Raw genomic sequence first — 27,880 nt, 5'->3', positions numbered from 1 at the left:
AACGAGAGTAACCTTTGTGTGAAGTGCCTCTTATCGTTTATACCTCAGGAAAATGGTAACGACGGTATCATACTGATTTAATGTCTACGCGAAAGAGCATGTCGGTTTATATCTGTAGAAGAAGAAAGAAAATCAACCGTAACATTGATCATCCTTATCACCACAATTAAGACCTGGGAGAAAGAACAAAAAAGAAGGCCTGCATGTTTCACAGGAAGCCTCCACAGCTCTCCAGCAGTGGTCACCGAGCGATGGCGCTGGGGAGCTGCAGGGTTTTTAAACACACCAGATACAGTCAAAATGGTTGTCCGGATGAGCAGCGCTGAAGCTGGAACAACAGTCTGTACACTTGGTGGCTTATCAAGGGTTGCAAAATTTCCGGGAACCTTAGCAATTTAATTGTATTCAATTCTATATCTTGGTTTAGCCTGGTTGCCGGATCTGTTTCTGCTACAGCCAAGTTATTTTCCCCATTGTCATCATGAAAATATGACCATGCTGTTGTGATACCGCTGGCTTAAACAGAGACAGATCTGGCAAACTGGTTAAACGTGTGAACGTGAGCTATATTACCTGTGCGGTTTCCTCCGCCTGCCTCCTCTTCTCCTCCTCCGTCTCCACCAGGCGCTGTTTGGTGCAGAGCAGCTCCTTGTTCAGCACGTCTGCCTTGTCCTCCACCTGGTCCAGGTCGGTCCGCAGGGCGATCTTACTGGTGACCAGCTCGTGGGCCAGGTCATCGTTCTCCTGCTCCAGACGCATGCTGGCCTCCTGTAGACGACGGTTCTCTCTCTGTGGGCAACACACACACACACACTAAGACTATGCACAGTATGTGGAGAAACACTTACACAACATGTTCTTTCTGCAAACATAGCGACAGTTCATTTGCTACACACACAGCAAGCAGGCACACACACACACACACACAGTACACAGCTAACGTTATGACCTTCATTTGAACTCCCTGCCTCTTATTGCACAACAACAACCACATCCCCGTTGTACTGTTTGACTAAGTTTAGTGCCATTTCCCCCGACGCGTCAGTATTTGAACGAAGGCTTGTTCAAAGGTCCCTCAAATAGAACTGAGAAGGACCAACAACATCGATATACAATAACCAAGCAAACCGTATAACCAGTTATCCGATGCAACAAACTGGCATACATTCAACGCCATTTCAAATATAACAGGCAGGCTCACACGCAGGCAGGCAGGCAGGCAGGCACAGAAAGTAATTGTTGCCCATAAAAAAGGGTCTTATGACCAGGACCATTGTGTTTGATTGTCAGCCTGTAAGTGGTCTCACATGACAATGATGGAGATGTTTCAGTTGTCATGGAGACCAAGCTGAGTCACCTGACCCAACCCCATCCTGTTCACGCCCTTCACGATTTGATGCATCTATGCTGAAACAAGAACGCTGCACTGTTTGCGCACAGGAAACCCGACAACAGGCAGTAAGCAGACAAGAGACTGAGCTAAGCTGCATAAACTCAGACTTGGGAGTCTGCTTACCTTTTTCCTCTTACTGTGGTCTATCCAGAGTCACAACAATGACGAAGCTGGGAACAAATACTACAGCAACACAGACACACACACACTCACACTCACGGGTCAGTTCTCTCTCTCACACACTCACAGGTCAGTTAGTTCATTCCACACCATCCTGCAAAACACCCCTCCCACTGGTCTGTCTCCTCCTCTCACTCCCCCCCCCCCCATCACACCCTTCCCTGTATCCGGCCCCTGTGTTTCACAGAGGCTGATGTGTTTAGGGGTGGGAGAAGGGGACGAGGGACACAAGGAAACGTTATGAGACCGCCACTAAGTTAACACTGAAGTGAACAGTTGGGGCCTGTCCAAATACTTTTCAAAAGCATTCCCTACTTATTCTTTCTTTGAGGTTATCTCTGATCTGACATGGTTGAATTGGTTGTCTTCAGGGAGGGAAGGAAAGGATACATTTTCAAAAGGATCAGTGGCCTCATTTCATCTAACACAGCGGCAGGCTTCAAACGGATCCTAATTGATTTCATTACATGTGTTTCGTTATGAGGAATGAGGATGCTCAAACTCATGTGACTCAGGCTCTCTGGAAAGACAGCTTAGAATCTCATCCAACATGTTTCTTGACAAAATAAACTTTATTGTATTTTGTGTCGGGTAAGAACAAATAAAAATTCTGTGCTTTAGGCAGAACATTTTTCAAATCAGAATAGCATGAACGTAAACACAACGTGAGTCTTGCAGTAGGTACAACAAAATTCAACTGTAAGGTATCGTTAAAAAAAATACAAAATAAAAACTTTAGAAAAATGTACTGAAAAATAAATGCACTTAGGAACGTGGTCCCAAACAACAATGAACTTGAAAACGTTTCAAACGTTTGTCAGTAATAATTGTAATGGCGGCGTAACTTTCTGCATTTGTGCTACACAAACCCCTTGCCGAAATGCCCTGCTGTCCTTTCGTACGGGTGAACGTCGCAGAGTTGGTGAAGAAGATGAATAATGGGCTAAAGGAGAGGTGAAACAGGAATCTAGCCTACATGACAGAGACATGACAACTACAGGGCAGGCCCATCACGCACTCAAAATATATGAACAGGTCTCTCTTCCAAAATAGATTATTATGTCAATTAGACAAACCTGTATAAATAAAGATTCAATAAATACATGTTTAAATGGTGAAGAATAACACTCAAAAAGCACACATGAAGTAATAAAAACGTGAAATAATATTCAAAGCATTACCGAAAATGAAAACAAAAAAAATAAAGCACACAAACGAAACAGATATGCCTATAATTGTCATGTATCTGTCACATTCAGCCCTTGATACTGCCTTGTGACAAACTTTGTGACGTTGGCCCATTCGAATAGTCCAGGGCAGCAGGCCATTAGGGGTACGGGTTTTGCACAGCACATGAACAAAACATTAGCCTGGTCAAAAATACATCCAAGCCCGGTTGTAACAGCCACGGCCTAATTATAACTTCAATGTCCGTTATTTTCCCTCTCTCACATGAACAGTAACACTAAAACCAATTCCACACGGAAACAACTCCACAGGTGTTCCTGACAAACAATGAGACGTCAGTTTCATTCACACATCACAGCCAGTTTCACTTCACAACTGGACGAGGTTTGCAGGCGATTCGGTTTCGTTACTCAGAATCGTCCTTATGAATAGAGGAAAGCCCTGAGACATATATTTTCTTTTCCTCATCTTTGACCGGCACAAGTCTATGGCCTCCACTCATAACAAAAGTCTCTCTCCACTGAGTCTGTGTACGCCTCGCGTAGTCTGCCACGATCAGCGCAGTGTTCTACACAGACCTGAGCCGAGACTGGAGGGAGAGAGGGGGGGAGAGAGAAAGTGGGTGGGACTGGGGTCTACAGGGAAGGATATCAGCGTTTCCCCTAGATGTTGTTTCTTTAGGTAGGATACCAAAGACTTCCCGAAGCGTCATCTATACCTACAAACAAACTGTTTTCTGAGGTCCAATTCTTTAGGAGGTATACAGTAACAGTAAGGGGGGGCTCTGAAGTAACACTAATAACACTAGCTATGGGAAACACTGGGGTAATTGTAGTGGCTGAATAGGGAGGAACTAGAAGTGAGGCCCCTAACCACTCATACAGGGTCAGATATCTGCCTAACAGGTGATGTCAGAATGGGAGGTAAGAGTAAACTGATCCTGGAGCAGTAGTTAAGATAACGGAGCAGTCTGTTTCTTACCTGGTAACGGTCGATGGGGTCCTCCTGCTGCAGCTGGCTCTCTCTCAGGGTCTGGTACTCCTTCTCAAACTTCTTCAGCTTCTTGGTGGGCACCTGGAGGGGTGACAGGAGAGGCGGAGAGGGAAAAGTAGTGTTGGTGGATGGGGTTGTTATGAACTCAAACGAATAGTTGAATTGAAGAAACTTTATTATTGTGTTTAAAGTGTAATGTCTTTGACCACAAGATGGTGACACTAACAAGACTACAGAATAAGGTGTAGGGCCTGGGATCTGTAACAATAAATTACAATAATAATTCATCCTTTTCTCCCTTACCCGAGGTAGGCTAAATCACTGATCTGTAAGTGACGGCATATATAAAGGATTAGTTCGCATTAAATGACTTTCTGCCGTCCAATTCCTTCAAGGAACAAAAGAAGCAAGGGTGTATTTTAAAGGAATTCAAACTGGGTACGGTTCTGTCTCCGAATGGATACAACGCAGAGCTGTGGTTACAGTGAGCAGGGTGATCTACTGATCCAGGGACCAACAGAACACCAAACTAGATTTGCTTCATTTGTATTCTTTTTTTCGTTTCAACATGGAACAGAACAGTGGGCCCCAGTTGAAACATTCTTCTTTGAACGGAATCAATGCACCCCTATCCACTGCTTTTTTTGTAGGGAATTTTATCAACTGTAAGGCGCCTTTAGCCTTGGCACAAAATGGCTGCCGTCTGCGTCTCATTAGTGCGGTTACCCTCTGAGGCATACCTAATGACCCTCCTACTCCGTGCAGCGCACATTTACTTTGTGTACACCTGTTCATTTGAGGGATACCTAATGACCCTACTACTCTGTGCAGCACTTCAGCCTCTACTTCCCAGCAGAAGCACCATTAACAAAGGAGATGAACAACACAGTAACAGAAGTATCATAAACACAATACTTCAAAAAGCAGAAAGCAGTAACTGCCCTCATCTTAACTGCAACACCTGAACACTGTTTTTTAAGGTAGGATACATTATACACCTGCACAGTATACACAAGAGAACATGGCGACACATTTGGTCTCTGCCAGCTAGGCCCGTGTCTAAGGAAATGGTATTATTCCGCTGTGTGGAGTGCAGGGACTAGGGTTGCTCAGCCTTTGGCGTTTCCATGGTAGCTGCTGCTAGGATGTGGATTACAGGTCTGGGGCGTAAAGAGTCACGAGGGGAGGGACTTTGTTCATGGATACGGTCACCAGATGCCCCTACAGAAGGGGGGGGGGGGGGGCACAGCTCACCGGCTGAGACTGCCAAAGATAGGAGAAAAGGAAGGAGAAAAGAGCGAGAGAGGGAGGGAGAAATGGGAGCTCTCTGTCTGAGATAAAGAGCAAAGAGACAGACGAGAGGAAGAGATAGGAGCTCTCTGGCTGAGAAAGAGCGAAGACAAAAAGAAAGGACGAGCAAAAGAGAAATGGCAAGTACAGTAGCCAGAGAGAGAGTGATGGAGGGGGCAAGAGAAAATTAGAGAGACGGATAAAGCGAGAGTAGGGGTTGCATGAGTTTACCATAGTTACTCAGTGACTGGAGTTGTCAAGCGGTTCTCAAGTGCTCTCAGTTACACAATATGACATTACACCCTATTGCTATCCTATTCCCCATTACAGACATTGTTATCGTCCTGTGTTTGTTCTTAGCCTGATAGAATGTTAGGCCCAGTGATTAACTCACACACCAGTTATCATATAATATATTATGACCCATTACCTGACAGACAGGTAAGAAACAAGAAAGGAATCCACAGAAAGATCTAAGCAGGCAAACCGCTTCTATGCTGTATTTAGTAGCTTAAAATGGGTACTGAATGTGTGGTTGATAAGACAGCACATCAGCAATGTTCAGGTGTGACGCCCTGCAAAGATAAGACAGAGACCAGCACGGAGAGAGAGTAGAGAAAAGGGAGACATTATCTGAAAACAATACGAATAGGAGAGAGAGCGAGAGAAAGAGAGAGAAATAAAGAGATGTAGAGCCAGCTACTGATGAAAGGACTGCGCTTAAAAAAATAAAAGAATATGCCACACAGAGGCTTGTCCGGATGTTCTACAGAGGCAAAATGCTTTTTAGATTATCACATTAATATTTAGCTATTTATTTGATTTCTAGAATGTTTTACTATTATTGTTGATGGCGTTCTCACTTCGCTATAGCAACAGTGGCCTCGTCATTCATGGCATTAGAGCTTATCTGACTATGAGTAGCCCAACTGTCTCTTGAGGGGGGTGTGTGAAGTTCCTTGCAGAAATTACTTGAAGAGTACTAGCCAAAAAACAAAACGATAGTAAAAGCTTCCGTCCCCCGTTACATATTTGCCATGGGATTTTTAGACGACACATACCAACATATGGAACATTCTCAACAACAACAAAAACCTCTCTCGCCCGCCATTTTCTCTCACACTCATGTTTCCCCTCTCTCGATCAGTCATATCTGACCAGACAGCCTTGAAAGTGGCAGAAGACAACACTATTTACCCCTCACTTTTTCCATGATGACAACTTCAGACTCACAAAATACAGCTAATAACCCTCTAATAATTCAAACATCACCCAGACTAATTTCGCCATCTCTGAAGTAGCTTTCTATGAGCCATACAAAACGTATTTACAATGCATAATTATATTCCCAATGATAAAATATACTCCTAATGTTAAAATATGCCATACAAAATATATTCCCAAGGCTATAATATCCTATACATTAAACATATAAAATATTTCCAATTCAAAATGATGCCAAGCTAAATATATTGGAGGCAGTGACAGGAAGAACCATCCAACTGCAGATTAGTTGACGTAGCCCTGGTCTGCGAATTGCAAAGCACATGCACGTGTGTCTCAAATTGAATTTTTGCATCTCAGTTGGAATGTGCGTGAGCAACCTGATCTTTCCATGTGTTACAGGGCGTCAGTGTGCTACGCACATACCAGTCGACGCATTGGCTCTGGTCCAGGGCGTTATGTTAGTGTGTTAGTATCATAGTGGTCGAAGTTGGAAAAGTAGGGCCTTCCAAGTGGCGCAGTGGTCTAAGGCACAGCATCGCAGTGCTAAGCTGTGCCGCTAGAGATCCTGGTTTGAGTCCAGGCTCTGTCACAGCCGGCCGCGACCAGGAGACCCATGGGGGGCGCACAATTGACCCAGCGTCGTCCGGTTTAGGGGAGGGTTTGACCGGCAGGAATGTTCTTGTCCCGTAGCGCACTAGCGACTTCTGTGGCGGGCCGGGTGCAATGCACACTAACACGGTCGCCAGGTGTACGGTGTTTCCTCTGACACATTGGTGCAACTGGCTTCCGGGTTAAGCGGGCAGTGCGACTTGGCTGGGTTGTGTTTCGGAGGATGCACGGCTCTCAACCTTCGCCTCTCTCAACCTTCGCCTCTCGAGTCTGAACGGGAGTTGCAGCGATGGGACAAGACTGTAACTACCAATTGGATACCACGAAACTGGGGAGAAAAAAATAATACATTGGAAAAATAAGCTAGCTAGCTATTTATTCTGGATGAATTTAGGTTTTGATAATTTTTTTATATAATGTTGATGCCAAAAATCCCTACAACCAAACAACCACTGTTGCTTGTGCTTTAGCTGTCACCTGCTAGCAGAGCCAATAGTAGCCTAGCGGCTAGCGAGTAACGCTAGCTAGCAAGCAAGCGGCTAGCTAGTAACGCTAGCTAGCAAGCTAGTAACGCTAGCTAGCAAGCAAGCGGCTAGCTAGTAACGCTAGCAAGCAAGCAAGCAAGCAAGCGGCTAGCTAGTAACGCTAGCTAGCAAGCTAGTAACGCTAGCTAGCAAGCAAGCGGCTAGCTAGTAACGCTAGCAAGCAGCAAGCGGCTAGCTAGTAACGCTAGCAAGCACTCGGCTAGCTAGTAACGCAAGCAAGCAAGCGGCTAGCTAGTAACGCTAGCAAGCACTCGGCTAGCTAGTAACGCTAGCAAGCACTCGGCTAGCTAGTAACGCTAGCAAGCAATCTAGCAGCTAGCTAATAGTGCTAGCTAGTGACTTCAAAGTATTCCTACCACTTAACTTTTTTCCACATTTTGTTGTGTTACAAAGACAGATTTAACTAGATTTGTCATGTTTGTCATACACAAAATACTCTGTCAAAGTGGAAGAATAATTCAAATTTCTTTTAAATGTATGGAAAATAAAACAAATGTATCTTAATTAGATAAATATTCAATACATGTTATGAATGACCTTTGGCAGTGATTACAGCCTTTCTGGGTAAGCCTCTAAGAGCTTTGCACACCTGGATTGTACAATATCTTCCCAATATTCTTTTTTTTTTTTTAAGTCAAGCTCTGTCGAGTTGGTTGTTGATCATATATTTTCAAGACGATTTAAGTCAAAACTGTAACTAGGCCACTTGGGAACATTTAATGTAGTCTTGGTAAGCAACTCCATCGCATATTTGGCCCTGTGTTTTAGGTTATTGTCCTGCTGAAAGGTGAATTTGTCTCCCAGAGTCTGTTGGAAAGCAGACTGAGCCAAGTTTTCCTCTGGGATTTTGCCAGTGCTTAGCTCTATTTGGTTTCATTTATCCTACAAAACTGCCTGCTCCTTGCCGATGATAAGCATACCCATAACATGATGCAGGCCCCACAATGCTTGGAAATACAAAGAGTGGTACTCAGTGATGTGTTGGATTTGCCCCAAACATAATGCTTTGTATTGAGGACAAAAGGTTCACTTAATTGCCACTTTTTTGCAGTATTACTTTAGTGCCTTATTGCAAACAGGATGCATGCTTTGGAATTTTTGTATTCTGTACAGGCTTCCATCTTTTCACTCTGTCATTTATGTTAGTATTGTGGAGTACAATGTTGTTGATCCATCCACAGTTATCTCCGATCACATAACTTAAACTGTTTTAAAGTCACCATTGGCATCATGGTGAAATCCCTGAGTGGTTAGGAAGGGTTCCTGTATCTTTGTAGTGACTGGGCATATTTGTACACCATCCAAAGTGTAATTAATAACTGCACCATGCTCAAAAGGGATATTCAATGTTTTTTTTTTTTTTTAACCCATCTACAAATAGGTGCCCTTCTTTGCAAGGAATTGGATAACCTTTGTCTTTGTGGTTGAATCTGTGCTTGAAATTCACGGCTCGACATTACAAATAATTTTATGTGTGCGGTACATCGACGGGGAAGTCATCTAAAAATCATGTTAAATACTATTATTGCATACAGAGTGAGTACATGCAATTTATGTGACTTGTTAAGCACATTTTCAATTATTTAGGCTTGCCAATACAAAATAGTTGAATACTTATTGACTCAAGACATTTCAGCTTTTCATTTTTTAATTTCTAAACATTCCTAAAAACATAATTCCACTTTGACATTTCGGGGTAGTGTGTGTAGATCAACGACACAAAATCTCGATTGAATCCATTTAAAATGTAACAACAAAATGTGGAAAAAGTCAAGGAGTGTGAATACTTTCTGAAGGCACTGTAGGTAGCAGCTAGTGGCTAGTACTACTAGCAAAGACACTGATAACTAACCTCTTTTGTCTGTGCTACTAGCTAGCCGCTAACTAATAACTTCTAATTCTAAATGCAATTTCACCACCCATGCGGTTGGTGGTGGTAACGCACCATCCTCTCTTGCACCATTTGACATCCTGTCTCATCTTGTATGTCTCACAGCTTCTGTGGTGTGAGAAAGTATCTGCTGGAACCAGACCCTATTGGTGGCAGCTGGGGCTATGTAGCGCAATGAGAATCAAAATAAACTAGGGCTGGGTCAATGGCACCATATTCCTTACGTAGTGCACTACTTTTGACAAGGGCCCATAGGGACACAACCTAAGTGTAAGCTAACCTTGACCCACTGACGGAATAGGAGTTCATGAGAGGCTCAGCTCTCCAGAGATAGCCTAACCTAGGTACAAGCATTGTTCTAGAGCCACTCCTTACCAGGACAGAGCTGGAACCTGTAGGCACACAACAGTTAGAGATTACAGAGCAATGTTATTTTCCTCTCCAATACTATACCCTCATAGTATACACAGTTTGCATGTTTCAGGGCACACTAATCGCTCATATGTACACCAAGACACGGCATGCACATTCATTGGCACGCCAGAGTTTGGGTATATTCCAAATCCGACCATTTCAAACGCATTGAAATGCAATTCAGACAATTGTAAAAATCACCCTCGCTTTGGATTTTAGTTGATGAACTGACCCGAGCCGATGTGAAACACATGCTCTTTATCTGAGCCGAGCACAGTATTCTCTGCTATAGGCCTGACAGTGCATCAATGGTGCCTTTCCTGGCTGAAAACATTTTAATATCAAAATGACTGTCACTATCTTAGGATTCCAAAACGGCCAATTCAGGAAAACTGGGTCATGTTTGAATTCGATGACCAGACAAACACGAACACATGCACGTGTTCATACATGTGTTCATCGCAATTCAACGGCTCAGACACAAGACGCATGTGGCAGGGTCTACAGGAAATCAGGGAGTACAAAAAGAAAACCAGCCACGTCACGGACACCGGCGTCACGCTTCCAGACAAACTAAACACCTGCTTTGCCCGCTTTGAGGACAATACAGGGCCACCGTCGCAGCCCACTAACAAGGACTGCGCCCCCCCCTCCTTCTCTGTGGCCGACGTGAGTAAAACATTTAAACGTGTTAACCTTCGCAAGGCTGCTGGCCCAGACGGCATCCCTAGCCACGTCCTCAGAGCATGCGCAGACCAGCTGGCTGGTGGGTTTATGGACATATTCAATCGCTCCTTATCCCAGTCTGCTGTCACCACATGCTTCAAGATGGCCACCATTGTTCCTGTACCCAAGAAGGCAAAGATAACTGAACTAAATGACTACCGCCCCGTAGCACTCACTTCTGTCATCATGAAGTGCTTTGAGAGACTAGTCAAGGATCATATCACCTCCACCTTACCGGCCACCCTAGACCCACTTCAGTTTGCATACCGCCCCAACAGGTCTACAGACAATGCGGGCCGCCCCGAGGTGGTGAAGGTAGGAAACAACATCTCCACTTCGTTGCCCCTTAACACTGGGGCCCCACAAGCGTGCGTGCTCAGCCCCCTCCTGTACTCCCTGTTCACCCACGACTGCGTGGCCATGCATGCCTCTAACTCAATCAAGTTTGCAGACGACGCTACAGTAGTGGGCTTGATTACCAACAATGATGAGACAGCCTACAGGGAGGAGGTGAGGGCACTAGGAGTGTGGTGTCAGGAAAACAACCACTCACTCAACATCCACAAAACAAAGGAGATGATTGTGGACTTCAGGAAACAATAGAGGGAGCATCCCTCTATCCACATCGAAGGGACAGCAGTGGAGAAGGTGGAAAGTTTTAAGTTCCTCAGCGTACACATCACAGACAAACTGAAATGGTCCACCCACACAGACAGTGTGGTGAATAAGGCGCAACAGCAGGAGGCTGAAGAAATTTGGCTTGTCACCCAAAACCCTGACAAACTTTTACAGATGCACAATCGAGAGCATCCTGTCGGGCTGTATCACAGCCTGGTAAGGCAACTGCACCGCCCTCAACCGCAAGGCTGAGCGGTCTGCACAACGCATCACCGGGAGCAAACTACCTGCTCTCCAGGACACCTACAGCACCCGATGTCACTGGAAGGCCAAAATCATCAACAAGGAGAACAACCACCCGAGCCACTGGCTTTTCACCCCGCTATTATCCAGAAGGCGAGGTCAGTACAGGTGCATCAAAGCTGGGACCGAGAGACTGAAAAACAGCTTCTATCTCAAGGCCATCAGACTGCTAAACAGCCATCACTAACTCAGAGAGGCTGCTGCCTACATTGAGACCCAATCACTGGCCACTTTAATAAATGGATCACAAGTCACTTTAAACAATGGCACTTTAAATAATGCCACTTTAATAATGTTCACATACCTTACATTACTCATCTCATATGTATATACTGTATTTTATACCATCTATTGCACCTTGCCTATGCCGCTCGGCCATCACTCATCCATATATTTATATGTACATATTCTCATTCACCCCTTTAGATTTGTGTGTATTAGGTCATTGTTGGGGAATTGTCAGATTACTTGTTAGATATTACTGCACTGTTGGAACTAGAAGCACAAGCATTCGTCTACACTCGCATTAACATCTGCTAACCATGTGTACGTGACCAATACAATTTGATTTGACATGCTGGGTGAAGAATAAGGTCTCCTTTGAGTCTGAAAATAACTCTGTAATTGAAACAATCTGACAATTGTAATTTGGTTAGCATCCTGAAATGTAGCAGACTGGAGAGAGGGACACGACTTACAGCAGTACACACTGAACCACTGAAATACACTGAGTATCCCAAACACTAGGAACACCTAATATTGAGTTGCTCCCCCTTTTGCCCTCAGGACAGCCTCAATTTGTCAGGCATGAAGGTTCCACTGGGATGCTGGCCCATGTTGACTCCAATGCTTCCAGCAGTTGTGGGAAGTTGGCTGGATGTCCTTTCGGTAGTGTACCATTCTTTATACACACGGGATACTGTTGAACGTGAAAAACCCAGCTGCGCCTGGCACATAGTACCATAACCCATTCAAAGGCACTTAAATACTTTGTCTTGCCAATTAACCCTCTGAATGGCACACACACAATCCATGTCTCAATTGTCTCAAGGCTAAGCAATCTTTTTTTAACCTGTCAGTAAGGGATCATCGATTTCACCTGGATTCACCTGGTCAGTCTATGTCATGGAAAGAGCAGGTATTCATAAGGTTTTGTATACTCAGTGTATATCTACAATTATAATGCAAATTCAAACTGCATTTCAGTGCATCAACTCATACCAGGGTTTCCATTAGCTGGTCATTTCTGGCTTTTGGCCGATAAAATAAATTAAGAGCTGATAAATAAAATTGTAGCTGGCCAAATTGTCCAAGGCTACCTATCATACACCCCGATTTCGCGCTTCAGTACCATTCTCTCACTCCTTGTGCACTGCCTTACGCGCATGCGCCGGCTGCTAAGGCAAGAGAGAGAGAGCGAGTGGAGCCGTGGCTACTGTTGATTGCGAAAATGGAGGCCTTTTTAATTCAAGTAAAACAAAAGTTAGAAAGTATGCCTATAGTGAAAAGCCTCAAAGGGGGTTGTCCTTCGTATAGACAATTCTTACTATTGTAATGGATTAAGATGAGAAGAACATTGGCGCGGCCAAATGCAGGCTACTGTTTAACTCGCTATTCAGGTAGGATGCAATTTTGGAACTTTCATTTATGATTTTTTTCATATTTACAAACATTTGTTTTATCATTATTATATATCATTGTTAGCCTATTTATTACTCTAAACCAGTTCTTTAAATATGCAAAACCTGGTTTGATTAATTCTGTTGAGTCATTTTCATTGGCTAAATTAAGTTTGATCTTTGTGTGCTCCGTATTTAGTTTAAGTTAAATAAATGTCCTCATCCTATCGCTGTCATGTGTTAGATTCGGTAGACACTAGCCTTGATTGGTAATTGCTGCAATATAACTTAATCAAAACTTTTAGGAATATTTAAAACAGTTCACAAGTGTTTTGTTTCATTCTGTTGAGCCATTTTCTTTGGCCAAATTAAGTTCCCACTGTAATGTTGTGTCTGCCGCAATATAATATCATGTTTGCATTTCCCCAATGGCTTGACTTACTTTTGATATTACCCAAAAGTTTAGAAATGTTTGTGAAGGTTTGGTGTGGTGTGGCTATAAGCCTATTATTCTGCAGGCCTATGATATAAAGGCTGTGCGCACTGGCGCTCCAACTGACTCCGACATTTGAACTTGAGATGAGGAAGAACGTTTTAGGCCTACCAGATCTCCTCCTATAATCTACAAAAAATAACACTTAGCTTTACAAAAAAATATTAGGATCGAAAATGAACTATTTAACCTCCTGTATGCCCATCTCTCTATAGCAGACACAGTAGCCTATCTTACAAGGATAAAGAAATGTATGTTGGTGTCGTAGCATGCCACAGGCATATTTCTATTACTCTCTCCCTGGGGCTAGGCCTAAGCTTCTCTTACTTTATATACACTTGTTAAAATATTAATATCATACAGTGGACTCTTAAGCCTATAGGGCTATACTGTATGCATGCAATGCCCTGATGCATTTAGTGCTCAAATCCCTGACAGCTGAACCATGCGGTGCACAATTTAGGTTTTAGGAAATTAAAAACCAACAAAACATTAGGCTATAAAGTTTTTCATACTCTACACATCGAAACACAAGGAAACGTGTTTTTGTCATTTGTTACAGGCTGTTTCTAAGGACACGTAAATTTGTCTCATTTGGCCAATATCCCTCGTTTATTGATTGCGATGGCGTACGCACTAATGGATTACGCACCCAATGCATATGGATGACCGGGAAATATCTCAAATGTCCGATAAAATAAAATTTTCCCGGTCACTTGTCCGGCGCCAAATTTTGACTGACTGACACACACTACAATCTACACTGTATCCTACAAGCCAGCAGAAATATGATACAAAGTGTTCTCGCTGTTGCACAAACAAGCAGTGTTTCCTTCAGCGGTTCTTAGGCAGTCAAAGTGCAGTCAGATGTGAAGACTGTTGAGGCTGGCAGAAGTAGCCAGGACTGAGGAGTGACTTAGACTCAGACTTAACCTAGACTTACACCTACCACAGGTTTGCGAGGCTTGGAGTGGGCCACCAGGCTAACCAGGATATCCTCCTCATAGATCTGGTTGATGACGTGGGCATCATACGCCACTGTGATGGAGATCTCTTCCATCATCTTGACACAGGATAGTAGTCAGCTCCACAGGTGGGGGAAGAAGGCGAGGAGTGGAGGGGTGGAGGAGAGCAGTAGAGGCAACAGGTCAGTCAGAGAGCCTGAGGAGTGACTGGCCTCTTTCGCTGTCCCTCAGGGTACAAGCCACACCCCTAAAAGAGGGCGGGATGGAGTGAGGTAGGAGAGAGTAAGGGAGGATCCCTGCATAACAATACACACGTCTCTCTCTTTCTCAGTTTCCCTCTCCCTCTCTCTGATGCTTGGTGTTCTCAAGCGTGTTAAGAGGATGCTAGTGTGTCTTTCGTTCACCTCCTCTTCCTCAGAACCGCCAGGCTGCTATTTCTCTTCCTTCTTTCTTCCTTTCATCCATTTGTTTGTCCTGCAATCCCATCTCAGGTTGCGCTCAGGGTATTATTTTCTCTCCCTTCGGTCTTGGTAAGATAGTCTGGTTTAGTCGCACTCCTACTCAACTACACACACACACTTCAACTGTATGTTTTAGTGTATGTGTCTGTGAGAAAGTGTTGGAACTGTCCGTCCGACCACAATGACTCAACGTGTTAAGTGCCACTGCAGTCTGCACACATCACACAGAGTTTGTGTCCTCCAAAAAAAACGAATACAAATAAAAAATGAAATTATGAATAAAAAGGGGAAAAAAACATAGCTCATTTGGTGGCTTAAATTTTTTTTTTTTTTACTTCCAAAGTTGAGGCTACATTGCCTGCAGCCTGGCTCCTCAGGACCCAACTGTTCACTTCAGATCCTCCTGGGGCTTTGTCTAGCTAACTTTCAGGAGATCTCCCTGGTGTGGAAAGGCACTGTACACGTTCTCCTCCTTCCTTCTCTTCCTCCTTCCTTCTCTCAAGGGAGTAGCATTCTGAGTAACCGCTCCTTCTCTTCCCCTCTCGTCACTTCTTCCACTGGTGAAACCGCTGAGCCTGAAACTTTCTTCCGGAGGAATTTTGAAAGCAGACAGAAGAAATGTAATAACCGCAACTAGATTAATCGATCAAATCAAGCGCCTTCAGTGGGTATCCCGAGTTGGTTTTGAATGGACTTCTAATGCTAGGCCTTTCAAGGCCTTTTTATGTCTTCTTTTTGTCCTGGAACTGTCTTGAAGGTTCCTCAACGTTGTCCTTGGAGTGTTTAGGGCTGTGAAATTCAAATTCCACCCCATAATCCTGTGGGGTTGTTACTCATAGAATGCTTCACTCCCCAACTAGCAGGTGATCAACTTGACTCCTAAGCTGCTTAGCAGTCAAGTTGATCCGCTTTAGACATCAACAAAAAAATGAAAGGACAAAGTAAAGTGAACAGGCAAGCTAGCTTTCCTTTTTTTGGTTCTCGTGGACATATAAATGAGGTGTATCAGCTGATTCAACACAGAGCTTGATGAAGTGCAGTTCCATTGACATTGATGGTTGTGGTCGCCGGGAGACACTGTGCTTCTAATGACACCAAATTCTGTAATGAAATTATCTTTCTCTCTCTCTCTCACTCACTCACTCACTCACTCCATGAGCTTGTCTCCTGAGAGCGGTGAACACACACGCGGGCACAGGACAGACACACACACCTTCCACAGAATCTTTTTTCGTTCCACAAAAATATGAAATAGGTTTGGAAAAAAAACATGTTCAAAAAGGACAAGATGCAAAAATAGAGTGGATAATTCTGGAGCCTCTTCTCTGTCAAAACACCTCAGGCACAATGTCACTTCAGAGGAAAATGAAGAGAGGAATTGAAATCCCAGGATGAGAGGGCTACTGCTGTGGCTCGTTTCTCTCGCTCTCTCTCACACACACTCAGTAAGTTAATTCTCTCTTGCTGGATGCGTTTTGATCAGGCAATTCATTCATGCCCCAGAGTCTTGGAAAGTCCCCTGTATTCCAAAACAGATTCCAGATCAGTCCTAACAGCAAGTCAATCAGAGGGTCCTATTACACGTTTTAGCTCCCAAGAGACTTGACGGCCCACCGCAATCACAGTCGAGAATGTCTTTTAGCCGCTAGTCGATTTGATATCTTCCTCTTTGGTTCAAATGGTCGAAGCCAAACCAAAACAAACAGCCTTGCAAGCTCAGAGCGCAGGCTGGCTTCACGTTGTGTCTTCAGTCTTGCAGCAGTGTGTGTGTGTGTGTGTGTGAAAGACAGAGTCACAGAACACAGGAGTAGGCCGAGCCAGGTAAAGTCTCTCTCTCGTTGCACAGTTCATCCAGAATCAAACACTGATGCTGGTCGAAAAAGAGCAGAGAGACAGACTGTCTGGTCCGAATCAAAACGAAAGAGATTAGGAGCTGTCCTCCATTTTCTTCTCCTGCTGACTCACCTGTCCAGCTCACCTTGTGCACATCTGTCATTGTAAGGCCCGCCTTCTTGCTCTCGCTCTCTCCCAGAGTCCTAGAGCCTGCCTGCCTCAAACCATCCTCTGGACTCGCATGACGGTGTCGGAGGACAGGCTCATAGTAGCGGCTGGAACGGAAATAAATGGAATGGTAACTGAACTCATCAAAACACGTGGTGTCCATGTGTTTGATACCATTCACTCCATTCCAGCCACCATTTTGAGTCGTCCTCCTCTCAGCAGCCTCCTGCGGTACGTGTGTTTTACATGATGTCTAGTATGTGAGAAGGTGACGTAATATCACTCAAACATTTTAGTTGAAAGCAGAACATTTAGCAGATCATTTTCTTCCTGGAACTTTCAGAGATAAGCTTGTGCAACAAAATAATTGCATAATAACGTACGCAGAGTGTCTACAGTCAGGATATCCTGTGGTTAGAAATACACAGGAGAGGGGGGGGGTGGGAGAGGATATATATACAGGATGGGTGGAGATGGAGAGAATTAGCTCTTCCATTTCGCTCCTCTTCCTTCCTGTGAGAGTATAAATACCCTTGCCTTCTGGTTTGCCACCTATACACAGTTGCGAAGCGAGCACACACACTAACGGGAGCTGCTGCGTAAATCAAAAATTTACATTTTACTTGTCACATGCACCGAATACGACGGGTGTAGACCTTACCGTGAAATGCTTACTTACAAGCCCTTAAGCAACAATGCAGAGTTTAAAAAAGTAAAACATTTGCCAAATAAACTAAAGGAAAAATAGTAACACAAAATAACAATAACGAGGCTATATACAGGTGGTACACCGGTACCGGTAGGGGTAAAGTGACTATGCATAGATAATAAACAGAGAGTAGCAGCAGTGTATGTGAAGAGTGTGAAGGAATGTGTGTGTGTGTGTGTGTGTGTGTGTGTGTGTGTGGCGTCAATATGCATGTGTGTTTTGTGTGTGTGGGTGTCTTGAGCCTGTCATCTCTGTGTGCAGGCAGGTAGCCTTGGGCCACTGGGGCCTCCTCCTGACCTCAGCACATTCCCCAAATACCACAGACCTCATTATATTCTCCGTGTGGGAGGATGTAGGTATAGTTTACATTTACAACCACACACAGACAGGCTGCAGATGTGGTGTGCCCCGTGATATAGAAGATATTGAGAGACCAATAAAGGAAAAAAGTTCACAAGGAATCATCATCATCATCATCATCATCCGTTCGGCTCTGATAACAAACCTGGTTGAGTAGTCATCTAGCCAATTCAACTAGGCTGAACAATTCCACATCTATGAAAATAAAACCGGATTTCGCCCAGTCGGAGGCATAAGCTTCTGAGCAGAGCTCAATTTTGGACCAGTGGTCGGTGCAGTGTGTGCATTGCAGGGGAACAGAAAACCGAATAAATTGTTCCTACCTTGATGTTACAGGCCTGTTCCATGAGCCTGCGAGCGTTCTCTGCAGCCCGGTAGCGCTTCGGCAGCTGGACCCTGAAGAACTTCAGTGCTCCCTCGAAGTCAGCCTGGAGCAAGTCTTCCTTAGACGTCTGTGGGGAAAAGATGAGAAGCTCAGCCAATAGAATAGGGTATATATAGTATCCATTACTTTAAATCTGCTTTGTGTTTGGCCCAAACTTAGCACCCGTTTATTATAGAGGGTATTGAAAAGGTAAAGCAAAGGCCTTTCTTTTTTATTTAACTAGGCAAGTCAGTTAAGAACAAATTCTTTATTTACAATGACGGCCTACCCAGGCCAAACCCTAACCCGGACAACGCTGGGCCAATTGTGCGCCGCCCTATGGGACTCCCAATCACGGCCGGTTGTGATACAGCCTGGAATCTAACCAGGTCTGTAGTGACGCCTCTAGCACTGAAATGCGGTACCTTAGACCGCTGCGCCACTCGGGAGCCTTAAAGAAGGAATAAGATATTATGGTATAGTATGATGTTGCAGCATTTTTTGTTTTGCACCCAGAACAAGTGCTTAGTAACTCTCAACCAGAGTGCTCAAGGCTGTTACAGAAAGCGTGGAAGTAGCATTTTAGCTCCCTTAACACCAGAAAGTCTGAAAACATGACACTATGTCAAACTTTGTCTGTAATAGCAGTATTTTGCAATAATACTACTTTGATCCAACATATCTGTTAGTGTCACATGCCAACTGAGAGTTAGAACAGGTTGACTACCATGGCAAAAACTGTAATAGCGCCACCCGTTGGCATTCCGATGCATTGTCATAATGATGATCCAAAATTACACTCACACAGCCCAAGCTATTCAACAATATAAGCAATTCAACAATATAAATACATTACAAAAGCATTTTGAAACATAACTGCACTGAGGAGAAAGCTAACGCCTGCAGTAGCCCTCTCAGGGTAAGATTGCCCACCGCCCACCTATCCTGTCTCAGTCCCTGTCCCAGTCTCACCGCCAGTAGTCGGGGAACGAAGAGGCGGTGGCCCATCCCCAGGAGCCCCATCACCTTACATACAGAGTCCGTCTCCCCAGCCTTCTCCTCTGCTGAACCCCCTTCCTCTGCCCCCCAGCTGCCCTTCCGCACCGCTGGCGTCATCACCGAGGGTGATGGTGGAGTGGTGGGGGAAATGGAGGGAGAGGAGGGCGGAGAGCGAGAGGGGGAGGGAGGATCCCGCTCTGGGGCCAGGGTGGCCAGGGTGCAGGGCGACTCCAGCTTGCAGTCCGAAAGCGTGGACGTAGCCGGGACAAGTTCGTATCAGGGTCAGTCAACCCGGGCAAAAACTTGAGGTCAGAGTCCAGCTGTTTGGCTGTTTAGAATTGCAAACTTTACAAATGACAGCGGTGATCTTCAGGGGAAAATAACAGGTTGATAGTTCCGGGCAGTGACACAGTGACGTGTTGGATGGGAGCTTCTCTCAATAGACGGGTTTGCGGGTTTGAGCAGCATAGAGAATCAGTAAGTTTGTTTGGTTCGTCGTGTCCATTCAGTAAGCACCACTGTCAGAGAGCCGACACAGCCCCTAGGCCTGATAACACTATAGTTCCTACCTCACAACTGACCAGAGCATCCAGCATAGCGTAGATATGGGGTGCTATCACTGTGATACAGCCAAAGAAATATTACACAGTCGCAGTTCTGAATAGATACCGATCCTGTTTCACACTGCTTTTCCCCCCCGAAATTCTAAAATGGGCATGCCGTTGCCTAGCAGCAAAACAGACGGCACGCGGTTAGTCGATTTAAACAGACGACAGGTGATGAGTCTTCCACTTATTCTCCTCCACTCTCCTCCTTCAAAGAGAAGAGAATCCCTCTCTCACAACCAAGCCCCTATGCACAGGACTTCGCATAAATGAGAAAAGACATCAAAGAAAGCAAGGGTACTTTTATATCACCAGTCCTGGGGTAACGATAAATACATACAGGCCACAGCAGGCAAAGTAGATGGATTGAGTTTGCTTCAGAAAAAAAAAATCCATCTTTAAAAATCCCTTCCAAATGATGTTGTCCCTTTACACCCGAGCGGTCCTTTCTGATGTAAAACACTTCAGAAGCTGAGGAAGAGACTAAATCTTGTTATGTTTAAGTGCGTTTCTATCAGTCACACAGCCTTAGGCAGAAGCTGCTTCCGTCCCGAATGTGACGTCTTGAGCCGAGCTTGTGCACAGCTGAATGGTCCTCATGGTGACTCAAGAGTCAGAGAGGAAACAGACATGGTGCTGGAGATCACATTAGATCAGGGAGAAGCAGAGGCGGGAGGATGGCTCTGACAGTGAGCTTAAGCAGGACACTGTGCACACAAGCCTGTGTGGGTCTCTCTTCTTCAGGAAATCCTTCACTTCCACAGAGGAGCACTGAAACAGTCCCTGCCCTCTGTTCGCAGAAACAGCAAGGCTTCAAAAAAGGGACTCCTTCACCTAAGAACTCCAGCAGAGTAGACTTTCCTAACAAAACACCACCAGGTTTTCATCCAGGTCCTTTGCAGAACAGGAGGGTCCATTTGCTGTGTCTAACAATGCTGGTCCAAAGCCTCAGCCAAACAGGAGCGCAGGGGACCCCTGGAGCCACAGGTCGGGTCACGGATAGGCAAGGCAGGTGGAGAAGCAAACCATGCTAGTGCTCCCTCCTCCCTCTTCTTTCCTATAGCACTCACAACCTAAAAGTCCTGCAATGCTAACAGCTAATGGCTAACCCTGCTGCTCGTGCTGCTCCAATGCAGAAGTCTGGTCTGGGGCTGGGCGGGCGGACGGCTAAGCATGCGCGCAAAACACGGAGGGAGAGAGACAGGGAGCATGTGACCGAAACACTGAGGCGGAGAGGTGCTAGAAGACGAGGGGGAGTAGAGAGGGAAGGAAGACAGGAGGAGGGGGGGAGGGAAGGGGAGTGAGAGAGGGGTCCGTGGGTTGATGCGTTCGTGGTAGACATCGCTGAAAACAAATGTAACGGGCCTCCCCCCTTTTCAGCACTGCTGTTAATGGCTAACCGCTAACAGATGCTACTGCCGCTGCTGTGCGCTCCAAATGGACTACGGCAGACAGGCAGGGGAGGGCAAGTGCACAGAGGGAGGAGGGGAGAGAGGGGGGGGGGGGGGAGAGGGGGCCTCAGGGGGGAAAATGCCGTCATACCTGACCAATAGAAAAGAGGCAGTGGAACCCCTTTACTCTACCCACGCCCTCAAATATACATTTTTATCGCCATCCTCATGGTATCTCCCTTTTTCATATACAATCTCTCACACACACAGACACATTATTGGCATGAAAGCACCACTCTGTTGTTGCCGGAGGCTTTGTAAAATCAAACAGACTGTAATAGGGGTATCATCCCAGAGGAGAGACTGTGTAGAGACAGTGTAGAGACAGTGTATCAGCTCAAACAGAAGGAGCTATGACCATAGCCCTCCCAGTAGCTGCTAGTTCACGTCACACATGGTTTCTTCCCACAAAGCACTTTCTCTTTCATCTTCCCCTCTCTCTTCTGATGTCTTTTCCTCTTTATCACTCTCTCCCTCGCTCTCTCTTTTATTTCTCTCATTAATAGCAAAGACATCCACCTCTCCATCACTCCCTCTCTTAATTTCCCTTTCCACCCGAGGGTGTGATGTAGTGTGAAGAGAAGGATACAGTAGGTTTCTGTGGACCTGAATGTTATCCTCACTGAAACTCATTTCCCCTCTGAGTGATTCAACGGAATCACATGGGAAAGTCACATTCACAGTGCAATCACGACAAGCTAAAAAAATCGAATTCAAACAAGCCACTCTAGCTTTATTTGCAGGTTTAATTGCAAGGTTTTCAAATAGAGACCTTTGTACATTCAAAAATCATTTACATAGTCCATCTTAAAAAAAACGGAACAATGTCCAACCAATTGAGTGTCGTTTTTTGTTGTCAACATAAAGGCAACCTGCATTTGTCAGAAATAGCACAGCATTTGCAGTATTCTGATACACAGGGGAGTTCGTTCTTTGCGATGCCCTTGCACTACGGTGTTGAATCAAAGGAGAAACACAGCACCATGCACCCCTACATGCTCCTTGATTCTAGAACAACATTATGCAGCATCAACTTGGCCTAAATCTCAGTGAAATATTGGCAATTGAAATCAATGTGACCTCCTTAAGATCCTGGCATGATACGGATAGCTCGGCAATGCCATTCCTATCCCAACACTCGTGGTGGCATCAAAACAAGTAGAGCGATACCATCATAAACGGATCCGCTAACAATATAGTATTTAGCCGATTTTGCGCGTCATTCAATATCCTGATTGGTTGTTTCATCATATTTCGCCACTATAGTTAAAGGTGAACAAAACGTACCAAAAAATAAATATAATTCATTGTTTGCAAAATGTAATGAGATTGATTCTAGATTTATAATATTATCTAAGCTTCAGAAAACACTTTTATTCAGAGCATGCGACAGGAAATGTTTTAAAACGTTTTGCACTGGAAAACTACAAATATTTTTGGGATATTTTTTGTTGTTGAATATGGTATTATCTTTATTAATGACATTACGAATAGGAACGGTGGACTTGTCACACATGCAGCTATCAAAAATGTATGGGTTTGCTCTACTCAAAGTTACAACCAACTGATTGCAGCAATACCACAGAAAGTGGAGTGAAAAAGGGAGAGAGTAGGGGATTTATTAAAATGATTATACAAAAATCTTGCCACCAACAGGATGTTATACTGTATATATGGGGCATACAACCATCTCAGCTATTTAGATGTTGTTCCAAAGAAACAATTATTAGATAACTTATTCTGGTATTGACCCCATGTAGCTTGTTTCAAAATCAAACCAAACTTTATTTGTCACATGCGCCGAATACAACAGGTGTAGACCTTACCGTGAAATGCTTACTTACAAGCTCTTAACCAACAGTTCAGTTCAAGACCGAGTCAAGAAAATATTTACCAAATAAACTGTGCAGGGGTACAGGTTAGTCGAGGGGTGAAGTGAATATGCATAGATAATAAAGAGCAAGTAGCACCACTGTAAAAATGGGGGGGTCAATGTAAATAGTCGGGTGATTCATTGTGCTGTCGTGCCCTCTTCACGACGGTCTTGGTGTGCTTGGACCACAACAGTTTGTTGGTGATGTGGACACCAAGGAAATTTAAATTCTTGACCCGCTCCACTACAGCCCCGTTGATGTGAATAGGGGCGTGTTCGGCCCCCCTTTTCCAGTAGTTCACGATCAGCTCCTTCGTCTTGATCACGTTGAGGGAGAGATTGTTGTCCTGGCACCACACTGCCAGGTCTCTGACCTCCTCACTATAGGCTGTCTCATCGTTGTCGGTGATCAGGTCGACCACTGTTGTGTCGTCAGGAAACGTAATGATGGTGTTGGAGTCGTGCTTGGCCATACAGTCGTGGGTGAACAGGGAGTACAGGAGGGGACTAAGCACGCAACCCTGAGGGGCCCATGTGTTGTTACCTACCCTTACCACCTGGGGGTGGCCCATCAGGAAGTCCAGGATTCAGTTGCAGAGGGCGGTGTTTAGTACCAGGATCCTTAGCTTAGTGATGAGCTTTGTGGGAACTATGGTGTTGAACACTGAGCTGTAGTCAATGAACAGCATTCTCACATAGGCTTTCCTTTTGTCCAAGTCGGAAAGGGCAGTGTGGAGTGCGATTGAGATAGCGTCATCGGTGGATCTGTTGGGGCGGTATGCGAATTGGAGTGGGTCTAGGGTTTCCGGGCTGATGTGAGCCATGACCAGCCTTTCAAAGCACTTCATGGCTACCAACGTGAGTGCTACGGGCGGTAGTCATTTAGGCAGGTTACCTTTGCTTTCTTTGGCACAGGGACTATGGTGGTCTGCTTAAAACATGTAGGTATTACAGACTTGGTCAGGGAGAGGTTGAAAATGGCAGTGAAGACACCCGCCAGTTGGTCCGCGCATGCTCTGAGTACACGTCCTGGTAATCTGTCTGGCCTCGCGGCCTTGTGAATGTTGACCTGTTTAAAGGTCTGTTTAAAGGCCTCGGAGAGTGTAATCACACAGTCATCCGGAACAGCTGGTGCTCTCATGCATGCTTCAGTGATGCTTGCCTCGAAGCGAGCATAAAAAAAGGGATTTAGCTCACTGGGCAGACTAGCAGCAGACTTGTCTGAGGCATAGCAGGATTTCTTATAAGCGTCCGGATTGCTGTCCTCCTCCTTGAAAGCAGCAGCTCTAGATTTAGCTCAGTGCGGATGTTGCCTGTGGGGAAGACGTCGTCAATGCACTTATTGATGAAGCCGGTGACGGAGGTGATATACTCCTCAACGCCATTGGATGAATCCCGGAACGTATTCCAGTCTGTGCTAGAAAAACAGCCCTGTAGTGTAGCATCAATGTCATCAGACCACTTCCGTATTGAGCGAGTCACTGGTACTTCCTGCTTTACTTTTTTCTTGTAAGCAGGAAATAGGAGGATAGAATTATGGTCAGATTTGTCAAATGTAGGGCGAGGGAGAGCTTTGTACAGTGGGGCAAAAAAGTATTTAGTCAGCCACCAATTGTGTAAGTTCTCCCACTTAAAAAGATGAGAGAGGCTTGTAATTTTCATCATAGGTACACGTCAACTATGACAGACAAAATGAGAAAAAAAATCCAGAAAATCACATTGTAGGATTTTTAATGAATTTATTTGCAAATTATGGTGGAAAATAAGTATTTGGTCACCTACAAACAAGCAAGATTTCTGGCTCTCACAGACCTGTAACTTCTTCTTTAAGAGGCTCCTCTGTCCTCCACTCGTTACCTGTATTAATGGCACCTGTTTGAACTTGTTATCAGTATAAAAGACACCTGTCCACAACCTCAAACAGTCACACTCCAAACTCCACTATGGCCAAGACCAAAGACCTGTCAAAGGACACCAGAAACAAAATTGTAGACCTGCACCAGGCTGGGAAGACTGAATCTGCAATAGGTAAGCAGCTTGGTTTGAAGAAATCAACTGTGGGAGCAATTATTAGGAAATGGAAGACATACAAGACCACTGATAATCTCCCTCGATCTGGGGCTCCACGCAAGATCTCACCCCGTGGGGTCAAAATGATCACAAGAACAGTGAGCAAAAATCCCAGACCCACACGGGGGGACCTAGTGAATGACCTGCAGAGAGCTGGGACCAAAGTAACAAAGCCTACCATCAGTAACACACTACGCCGCCAGGGACTCAAATCCTGCAGTGCCAGACGTGTCCCCCTGCTTAAGCCAGTACATGTCCAGGCCCGTCTGAAATTTGCTAGAGAGCATTTGGATGATCCAGAAGAGGATTGGGAGAATGTCATATGGTCAGATGAAACCAAAATATAACTTTTTGGTAAACTCAACTCGTCGTGTTTGGAGAACAAAGAATGCTGAGTTGCATCCAAAGAACACCATACCAACTGTGAAGCATGGGGGTGGAAACATCATGCTTTGGGGCTGTTTTTCTGCAAAGGGACCAGGACGACTGATCCGTGTAAAGGAAAGAATGAATGGGGCCATGTATCGTGAGATTTTGAGTGAAAACCTCCTTACATCAGCAAGGGCATTGAAGATGAAATGTGGCTGGGTCTTTCAGCATGACAATGATCCTTAACACACCGCCCGGGCAACAAAGGAGTGGCTTCGTAAGAAGCATTTCAAGGTCCTGGAGTGGCCTAGTCAGTCTCCAGATCGCAACCCCATAGAAAATCTTTGGAGGCAGTTGAAAGTCCGTGTTGCCCAGCAACAGCCCCAAAACATCACTGCTCTAGAGGAGATCTGCATGGAGGAATGGGCCAAAATACCAGCAACAGTGTGTGAAAACGTTGTGAAGACTTACAGAAAACGTTTTACCTGTGTCATTGCCAACAAAGGGTATATAACAAAGTATTGAGATAAACTTTTGTTATTAACCAAATACTTATTTTCCACCATAATTTGCAAATAAATTCATAAAAAATCCTACAATGTGATTTTCTGGAAAAAAAATTCTCATTTTGTCTGTCATAGTTGAAGTGTACCTATGATGAAAATTACAGGCCTCTCATCTTTTTAAGTGGGAGAACTTGCACAATTGGTGGCTGACTAAATACTTTTTTGCCCCACTGTATGTGTCTCTGTGTGGAGTAAAGGTGGTCAAGTCTTTTTTCTCCTATGGTTGCACATGTGTTATGCTGGCAGAAATGAGGTAAATTAGTTAAAGTTCCCGGCCACTAGGAGTGTCGCTTCTGGATGAGCATTTATTTGTTTGCTTATGGCCTTATACAGCTCGTTGAGTGCGATCTTAGTACCAGCATCGGATTTGGTGGTAAATATACGGCTACTAAAAATATAGATGAAAACTCTCTTGGTAGATAGTATGGTCTACAGCTTATTATGAGGTACTCTACCTCAGGCGAGCAATACCATGACACTTCCTTAATATTAGACATCGTGCACCAGCTGTTATTGACAAATAGACACACACCCCTCGTCTTACCAGACGTAGCTGTTCTGTCCTGCCGATGCACGGAAAACCCAGCCTACTGTATGTTATCTGTGTCGTCGTTCAGCCACAGTTTTTAATGTCCCGTTGGTAGGATAGTCTTGAACGGAGATCATTCAGTTTATTCTCCAGTGATTGCACATTGACCAATAGAACGGATGGTAGAGGTGGGTTACCCACTCGCCGACAAATTCTCACAAGGCACACCGATCTCCGCCCCCAGTATTTCCGTCTGATCTTCAAACAAATGACGGGGATTTGGGCCTGGTCTTGGAAGAGCAGTATATCCTTTGCGTCGGACTCATTGAAGAAAGAATAGCCGTCCAGTTCGAGGTGAGTAATCGCCGTCCTGATATCCAGAAGCTCTTTTCGGTCAAAAAAGACGGTAGCAGCAACATTATGTAAAAAATAAGTTACAAACAATGCAAAAAAAACACAAAATAGCACACTTGGTTAGGAGCCCATAAAACGGCAGCCATCCTCTCCGGCGCCATTGTACTATTTAATAGGTGGAGATAGGTGGGATGGGCGGGATGGGCTGTGAGTAGCTGGGTTTAAAAGCTAGATAGGACCCTTCAACTGTATATCGTACAGTTGAAGTCGGAAGTTTACATACACCTTAGCCAAACACATTTAAACTCAGTTTTTCACAATTCCTGACATTTCATCCTAGTAAGAATTCCCTGTCTTAGGTCAGTTAGGATCACCACTATATTTTACCTTATATAGACAGGTTGGACATGATTTTCCAATCATGTCCAATCAATTGAATTTACCACAGGTGGACTCCAATCAAGTTGTGGAAATATCAAGGATGATCAAGGGATTTCTAAAAAACAGTTTTTGCTTTCTCATTATGGGGTATTGTGTGTAGATTGATGAGAAAAATATTTTATTTAGTCAATTTTAGAATAAGGCAACAAAATGTGGAAAAACTCCAGGGGTCTGAATATTTGCCCGAATGCATTGTATACATCTCATCTCCCCCCTGCAGTACAGTCTATGGACTGCAGAGGGAGACATATGCAAACTATTCCACTTTCTCACA

At 44.6% G+C, this 27,880-nt stretch overlaps 1 protein-coding gene across 7 annotated transcripts in view; it reads right to left on the bottom strand.

Moving 5' to 3' along the window:
• The window catches only part of LOC106613570 (rab GTPase-activating protein 1-like), a 171,115-nt gene that overhangs the window by 4,842 nt on the left and 138,393 nt on the right, over positions 1–27,880 (bottom strand). For 3 of the 7 annotated variants that reach the window (XM_014215968.3, XM_014215969.3, XM_014215970.3), the window contains exons 19-21: positions 18,309–18,437; positions 3,743–3,835; positions 574–789 (exon numbers count right to left, since the gene is read on the bottom strand). In XM_014215968.3, coding sequence (XP_014071443.2) covers positions 574–789; positions 3,743–3,835; positions 18,309–18,437 — 438 coding nt within the window. Of the gene's footprint in view, positions 1–573; positions 790–2,126; positions 3,351–3,742; positions 3,836–14,438; positions 16,857–16,893; positions 17,170–18,308; positions 18,438–19,321; positions 21,380–27,880 lie in introns of those variants that run through there. The other 4 variants (XM_014215972.3, XM_045687373.2, XM_014215973.3 and 1 more) reach the window with 4 other exon arrangements.

The sequence above is a fragment of the Salmo salar genome, chromosome 10, assembly GCF_965601325.2.
Source record: "Salmo salar chromosome 10, fSalSal1, whole genome shotgun sequence".
In the NCBI taxonomy this organism is placed as follows: Eukaryota; Metazoa; Chordata; class Actinopteri; order Salmoniformes; family Salmonidae; genus Salmo; species Salmo salar.
Note: the sequence above shows the minus strand (reverse complement) of the source record. Positions and strands in the feature narration are given on the sequence as shown.